This window comes from Falco cherrug, chromosome 2, assembly GCF_023634085.1.
Source record: "Falco cherrug isolate bFalChe1 chromosome 2, bFalChe1.pri, whole genome shotgun sequence".
NCBI classification, from domain to species: Eukaryota; Metazoa; Chordata; class Aves; order Falconiformes; family Falconidae; genus Falco; species Falco cherrug.
Window position 1 is genome coordinate 83,889,966 of NC_073698.1, and position 8,179 is coordinate 83,898,144.

The 8,179-nt window shown below is 40.9% G+C and overlaps 1 protein-coding gene across 3 annotated transcripts in view; it reads left to right on the forward strand.

Annotated features, from left to right (window-relative positions):
- Positions 1–7,867, forward strand: part of SRPX (sushi repeat containing protein X-linked) — a 48,034-nt gene extending 40,167 nt beyond the window's left edge. For 2 of the 3 annotated variants that reach the window (XM_055703143.1, XM_055703144.1), the window contains 6 exons: positions 53–179; positions 2,164–2,285; positions 2,959–3,138; positions 3,592–3,725; positions 4,987–5,108; positions 7,319–7,867. In XM_055703143.1, the coding sequence (XP_055559118.1) occupies positions 53–179; positions 2,164–2,285; positions 2,959–3,138; positions 3,592–3,725; positions 4,987–5,108; positions 7,319–7,499 (866 nt within the window). In that variant the 3' untranslated portion in view covers positions 7,500–7,867. The remainder of the gene's footprint in view (positions 1–52; positions 180–2,163; positions 2,286–2,958; positions 3,139–3,591; positions 3,726–4,986; positions 5,109–7,318) is intronic. The other variant, XM_055703145.1, reaches the window with a different exon arrangement.
- Positions 7,868–8,179: the final 312 nt, after the last annotated feature.

Below are 8,179 nucleotides of genomic sequence, written 5' to 3' on the forward strand. Positions count from 1 at the left end.
ATAGCTGTAACAGATGCACCGGTGCCCATTTCTGTGACATTTATTTCAACAGATACTGAACCTCCAAGAATCCAGTGCCCGAGCGTGAAGGAGAAAACTGCGGAGCCCAATAAGTTGACAGCCAGAGTGTTCTGGGACACCCCAGAGGGACGGGACACTGCTGACGGGATTCTGACAGAGTAGGTGCAAGTCCGTAGATGTCTGCATTTTTCTCCTTTTTATTCCCGGGGTTCTTGCTTAGCAGTTCAGCTGATGAGAAGGGCCAGGTACCCATTCCCCTTAATTCATCCAAGATGCTTATTTATAGCTGTCACATGTCACTGGCCTGTGAAGAATTGCATGTTTAACTGAAAAAGGAAAAGTTGACAATACGGGGGTGAACTATTCCAGAACTGGCTTCTACAGGAAGCATAGCAGATTGTTATGGTTATTTTAGAGCTGGTGGAATAAACAATAGTATTTTGACTGCACCTGTGAAATTTTCCAGAGCTGCTTTGTGAGTCTCATAGTCAACAAGTTTTCTTACAGAAAGTTACCTTTTATACATAACAATGAAAAGAGAATAGTGCATTGGAGGTAGCAGCAGAGGCAATTTTGACTGTCTTAAAAAAAATCAAGGTGAATTGTGTCACAAAACAGTGTCTGCAATCATCTTTAGGCTTCTTCCTGAAGTAGCACTGGCTGCTGATGTCCCAGCGTTCTGCAGTTACCTTTCAATACTTCTTGTTTGAATATTTGGTAGCTTTAAACATTGGATTCAAACTTAACTCTTCAAAATTTCCTTGTCAATTTTACGGTTTCACAGTCACGTCTTCCAGAAAAGCAAGGTGTACTTGTGATGTTACCGCTGTTTCTGATTTTCCCATCTTTATTGTGCAGGATTTATAGCAATCTAGCTAGAGTATTGTAATGGTAAGGGTAAAGAAAATCTGCTGCTTTCAGTAAGCAAATTACATCTTCTAACGGCATATTAGTGGACTGGTTAAGCTTAAAATCTCAGAGTTGTAAGCCTAAAGATGTTTACAGTTTTATGCAAATACAAAAAAGCTGTTGAAAGACACAGTGACACTGCCTTTTTATTGCTATAACTTAAATAATATCAGAAAGAATTCATTGCACAATTAAAAATATATTGCTGTTGATATCTGATATAATAGTTCTGTGGCAGTTAACAGCATTAAAAAAATCAAGCCTGACAAAACCTGAAAAGCATCAGAACAAAGAAATCCCATAGTCTTTTTTGATGAAGTGATATCTGGCAGACAAAAAAAAATGAGGAATATCCCACGTAGACTTTGTCATATGGATAACTGTTCTCATCCCAAGAGGTTGAATCTGGGGAGCTTTTCCATAAATTACATCTCTAATATTATAAAATCTTGCTAAACTGTGATATTTTATAGAACATGCAGTGCTGTCCTTAAATACACTGAGTCCTGCAGTGCCTTGAGTACATAAGCTTTTGCATTACATGGAACACTGCTCAACCTTACTGCTTCAATAATGAGGAGAAGTTTAACATGTGTGTATTCTCCTGCTGCGTTTGCATGATAGGAACAAGTTCCAGGTGTTTTCTTCTTCTGTGAATCACCACACCCTTCTGCTGTGGCAATAAATCTTGCTTTCTATTCCACTTCTGTACATGTGAACAGTCGCAAGTGACAATCATAGGAGCAGTACAGACAGCCAGACAGGGTACATCCCCACTGTAAGAGGCAGGAAATTTTTTTTACGCTGCCAGCTCTGGGTTACACTGCAGCCCTGACAGTGGATTGTTCACAATACAAAATGTGGGAAGATCAGTCTCTTTCCCATATGTAAGGAAAAGGAAGCTCAAGTTCCTTTGGGCATGGCGTGATGCTTGGCTACACTACTGGTTGTCTTATGGAAGCAAGCGGGCCCTGCCTGCTCTGCCTCCCTTGTCTCTCAGCAAGGTGAGACCCTTTTGTACAACTCTAGGGGTGGGCTGTTGGTAGCAAGTTTAAATACTCTGGCTGCTGCTTCCCAGCTTCTTCCTTTGCTTGCTCTCAGCCCTCAGTCATGCAGTGCAGCCAGACAATCTTAGCATGCCACAAATGTCACTCTTCAGGCTTTTACAGCATTGCCAGGAGGAAAATACTGGTGACTTTATAAATGTCTGCCCTGTTTTATCTCCTGTTTTAGTGTTATTTTGAAAGGTTTGCCACCAGGGTCACATTTTCCAGAAGGCGACCACAAAATCCAATATACTGTGTATGACAGAGCTGAAAACAAAGGCACTTGCAAATTTCTTGTTAAAGTCAGAGGTAAGAATGATGTTTTACCCTATAAATACAGTCACTGATTTCCATCTGGCTTAGTAGGCGATTTGAGAAATATCCTCGTTTCTGTATTTGTCTCCATATGTATGTGTATGCAAACTGTATGTTGATGCTGAAAGGGAGAACGCCACCTTGCTCATGACCCTGCGGGCCAGGCTTGCAGAAGGACGGACAGCCTGCGCTCTGCACGTCAGGGGAGAGCTGTATTGATCTGTCCTGCTTCCAGCTCCTCATCCTTTACCTCCTGCTGGCTTCTACCTGATCCTTAGCTTGTGAGCTGCTGAAACAAGTATGCGAAGGGTTTTTTTCAGCTGTGACTCACAGCTGTGAAGCAGAGCTGCCCTTTCACAAGTCCAGATCTTAAAGTCTGGAGTTGAATACACAGATGAAACCTGTAGGTTTCAGCTTCAGCTTTTTTTTTGTGCTCCATGACCTTTTGTCACCAGCATACAGCTATATATCTGTATCATTTTAGTTTACATATGAGTTAAGAGGAGGTTTTTTTGTTTGGTTGGGATTTTAAAATATATTAATAATATAGAAAACAAACAGAAAAATGTCTTCAATACTGGTATTCCACTGGTCATGCTACCCTAGTAATAAACAGGATGATTCATGCCTTGTCTTTAATTTTTTTTTTTGGCCTCTTGCTTAAAAGTCAGGCGCTGTGTGAAATTAAATGCCCCAGATAATGGATACATCAAGTGTTCAGGTGATGGAAATAACTATGGTGCTACGTGTGAGTTCTCCTGCATTGGTGGCTATGAGCTGCAAGGAAGCCCAGCTAGAGTATGCCAGTACAATTTGGGGTGGTCAGGAGTGGAGCCAACCTGTGCACGTAAGTGAGTATTTCACCACTTTACCAGAAGGGCTGCCAGAGCAATGGTTCTTGTGGCAATGAGAATTTGGGAATGGGGTGTGGGGTGGAATACAACTGTAAATTTTAATGCCCTAGAGGTAAGAAACTTAATCTCTGTCTCCTCTGCCAATTTGCGCTTACAGCTGAAGCCTTTGCCACCTTTGGCTGCTCTTTCCTAGGATGGTGGTGGTACCTCACAACTGATAGGTGTTTTAGCTCAGAGCTCTCTACAAAACTTCTCATTCTGGAGTCAGTCCATCTTGCAAGTCAGAACAGCTTAAGATAAAACTGTTGGCTTCAATGAGGCCAGTATTTCACCCATATCTTCTTTATTATTATTTCTTATTCTTATGCTTCTTCTGTCTTAACAGTTTGTGCTTTTAGAAATAGATCTGTTTTCAGTATGGTCTATAACTTTTGCTTTAATTCTAGCCATGAATATTAATGTGAATGTGAGGACTGCAGCTGCACTTCTGGATCAGTTTTATGAGAAGCGGAGACTGCTAATTATTTCAACGCCTACTGCAGCCAACTTTTTCTACAGGATGCAGTTGGGAATGCTGCAGGTAAAACACATTTCAGGGGGGGTGCAACTATTATTTATCTATAAAGAAGGACACAAGAGGACAAACTTCACTGTTTGATATAAATCCACAAACTTCAGCTGTTATATTTCAGCCACTGAAGAACTTGGCTGAAGCAGTAACGGTTCTGGAGTAATCCAGAGGGGTCTGAGTTGAAACGTCTCCCCAGTCTCTAATTCAGCTCCATTCTGGACTGTGCTGCCTCTGACAGACCAGTCGCTGAATCCCAGGCAGTTCTGGCCCTTTTCCATCCTCCCCATATTAATTTAATATTTACTTGTGCTCAATAATCATTCCCTAATGCAGCTCCTAATGAAGCTGAAAACCCCCCAAACCATCCAGCACTTCAGTGGTTGCAGTTCATGCAGGCTTACAGACTTGGTAACTACAGTGCAAGGAAATGTGAATAGCTTCAGAAATAACCAGTGCACCAGCAAAGAAAGGACCAGAGCCTCAGCATAGAAATCATCCAGAGTGCTGGAGCTATCTTTGTATTTTGTTCCAAAAAAAAGAAAACTTCTGGTAATTGTCCTTCTTATGTATTGTAAATGGGATGCTCTTGTTGGGTTCTTGCTAGACGTAGGGATGTATCTCAGAAATGTATCTGTGTCCTTAGGGAAAAGAGCCAGTCCTGTATTCTTTCACAGCAGTAAGTGCTTCTGTCTTGTTTCTTTTCTCACAACTGTAGCAAACTGCTGGCTTAAGTGACTGTTGTATTAAAAAAATAATAATTTTTTTTCTTTCTCCTTATTAGATTAACTTGGCAAGAGAATTCAATATATTGATCAAAATGAAATAGTTTAAAATGCTGAATTTAATGGCTGTAGTACATTTCCCACTGCTTGACAGTGGTCAGACAAGTTGTCATGAAAGAAAACTTTCTGCAGTCAACTTCCATTTCACAGACCTTGTTTTGATTGCTAAATTAATTAGACTACTGGCACAGTGTTTAATACCCTGGCATCATTTCATGTCATTACAAAGACAAGTTTATTTCTCCTAGGGTGGTCTCTGTGTGTTGTTTTTCTCAGGGTAGTTAATAATCTGTCATTTAATATCCCCTGGAGTCATGAAGCTCTAGTTCTTTGCAGTGAGAATTAGAGACTTTTCAAAGTATGCTCCCGTTTTAGCTTAAACCATCTCACATAAAATTGGACTCTGTGAGCACTTGCTGCACACTTGAAACAACCCCCTGTTCCCTCACTGATAATTAACACACCTCTTTCTTCTTTTAACCCTCCAGCCAGCACAGTGTGGTTTAGACCTCCGACATGTCACCGTAGTTGAATTGGTTGGTGTCTTCCCAGCACAGATAGGAAGAATAGGTGTAAAGCTGCTGCCCCCATCACTTGCCCTGCAACTCAGGTAAACTAAGCTCTCACTACTGGTGTGTTGGCACCTTAGCATGCATGATGTATTGCTTTTTGATCCCCTGCATCTTAATCTCTAAACATACATATTCTACTCTAATGTACATAGCTAGACACTGGAAGGTAGATGTTGATGAGGAAGTTTTAGGATTAATTTGCTCTCTCCATGTAATAGGTACTGCAAATTTATGGGCATTTATTATTTATGAAATTAAGGCTGTGACCCATTTAAATGTTAAACAAGCTGAAGTATACATCATTCTTTCAAGTGCCATGTCTTCCTTGTCCCCCTGCTCAAACTGAGTGAATTTCTGGATTCATGTGAACTCCCTGGCTGTCACTTTGATCACATTATAGGTCTGTATTTTTTGGATGCTACCACTGAAAACAAGTATGTCCGCGTTTGTGCTGGAATTGGTCTAATGCAGTCATGACAGGCTGCAATCACTTAGCAAGGACAGCCTTGGAGCAGCCACCGGTGCAGCCCCAGATGGCAGTGGCAGCTCATCTCTGCAGTGCTGCTGGTGGTTGTGGCCAGGCGAGAAAGGGAAGCAATGGTTGCTCTTTGAAGTCCCACATGTAGAAATGATACGGGCAGTATTTCAAAGGGGAAATTATCTCAGCCTCCCTAGCTTGACTACAACATTCAGCAGTTTTACTGAGGTGCCTAAACTGTTCTGACTTGGTTTTAGACTGACAGGAGGTTGGTTTGCACTTAAAAGGCAGACTTCAAGTGCCAGCATTTTCTAGGGACAAGAGGACTACAAGAGCCAAAAGTGAAAGCCTCATTGGCAGGGAAAGTAGTAGTTATTCAGGAAAAAAGTCCAGGAGCATTTTAGGCAACATCTTCGTGTTATGCCTGAGGAAATTGAGTGAATTTTAATTTGAGACAATAAAAAAGGCTGACAAGTCAGAGAGGCTTTTTTGGATTACAAAAAATAAAAACATTGGTTCTCTGTAAAAGGAGAAAGAGAGCACAAAAAGCTTGTCTTTTACTTTTTTTTTTGAATAAAAGTACTTTTACTGAAGTTAAAATAGTTTTCTTGTGACTCTGTAGAAAATAATAAGCTCTGGTAACCCCTTATTCCCTGCCCTGCACTCTAAGTTTTCCATTTGATTTTTTTTCTCTGTTGTTCCTACAGTATGTGAATTACAGCATTCCAGTTCTGGAAGGCACTTAAATCAAAATGAAATGCACCCTTAAACATCTTGAATAAAGATGCTGTCCGGAATTGGCATTCAGTAAATTAATGAGTACAGGTACACTCATTAAAACTTGGAAATCTCAGAAGGTTAGCATTTGGATTTGTAGAAAGTAAGCATTTTTCTTAGGTGAGGCACAAGAGGAATATAGTTTCACTGTAGCTTAGCTTCAAACTTTATTTTAGTTTGAATTTAATCACCAGGCTTCCTAATTGCAACAAGATAATGCCTAGAGCATTCAAACTTGGTTAAAGGCTGAGGAAAGTCAATTTTGACGCTTCACATGTTACCAACATCCCCACCCCCCTGGACCCTGTTCTTCATGGCAGCTTTCCTGTTCTGATGCCTCTCTGTTACGGCTGCCTGAATTTAGTTTCCCCACACCAATGATGTTGACTGACGGCATGTCTAAGGATCTTCTAGTTCATCACTCCTTCAAGGAAAAGATGAAGAGAGCACCACTTGTTACTACTGTTGCACCTCCAGGGGAATTCACCACTTGGAAGGAAAGGACTCCACTATGACTAGCAGTGGCTTTTGTTCTCCTAAACTGGAGTTACCACCAGGTAGATGGTTATTATTAGGAAGATGAAAACTTGACTCCAATAAATTCATTCTGCTTTTTCTCATTGTTGTTTTATACCATGTGGCAGCCAAGAAAGGGAATAGTCTGCTTGTAACTCTAGCTTCATCACAATGGTTTTCTCCAGGCCTTTAGGTCTTATGTGTGTTTTTTTCTCTTATGATAACCATAAGTAATGGCGTATGCTATACTAACAGTCAGAGGTCTAAGAAGAAAACAGAGCTGAGTGCAGTTAACTTGACCCTTTCTTAATGCAGAGGTACGGCCTGCAGCACGTGCTGGCACCTGTGCTCTCTTGTTCTTACAGCTGCAACAGAGCGGACCCTGTACAGCCTCCGCTGCTTAGGCCCGGCAGGCTGGTTCTGCCAATTATTAGTTGGAAGTGCACAGGCAGATAAAACGTGTTCCTTATTTTGCAGGCTGCTGCTGAGGATCCCCCATTACAATTTCAACATTGTGGTGATGGACAAGCATGGAATGGACAAGGAACGCTATCCTTTCCCAGCAACACCAGCTGAGCTCTTTGCACTTATTGACAATTTTCCCTTGAGAAAAGAAGAGATGAAACTGCAAGCAGAAATTGGTCAGTCATGTCCCTAATTCATGATTGCAGAGCTTGCAGTTGTCAGTGAGTTGTTTTTTATTCCATGTGATTCTCCCCTTGGTGCTACACAAAGCATGGCTTTTTTAATCACTGATGTACAGATTTTTTATGTGTACTGTTAAGTCTGTCCAGCTGTGTAGCTACTCTGCAGAGAAGTATGCATGATGCTTTTTTGTACTTTCAGCCATCTTTAGATAAATGTGTATGTAGGATTACTACCCAATGGAGTTTCTTGTACAGAGAGTGAAAAACTGAGGCACGCTTCTGGGAGTTTATTTTGGATTTTTCATTCAGTGTAAAATTGGGGTTTCTTTCTTACTGTTTATAAGTCTTTTTATTAATAAAATATTGTTTTGCAAACAGATAGTTGTCTAAAGTTCCTCATGGGGTTAAGTTGATAGATTAATTCAAAAGTTGAATCAAAATGCCTCTCTGCAAACCGTTATAACAGAGACATTGGCCTCAAAGTGTACAAGCAACCCAGTGGTGTCTTTCATTTCCACTAATAATATGGTTGATCACGGACCCAAAGCATAAATCAAAGGAAATGCAAGTACCTGTTTTCAGCAGCAGCAAGGAGAGAATAGCTGATGGCAGGAGTATGGAAGTCACTGCCAGAAGGAATACCATAAATGAACAGTGAGCAGTGTAGAAGTTGGGCAGTAATTCCTAAAGG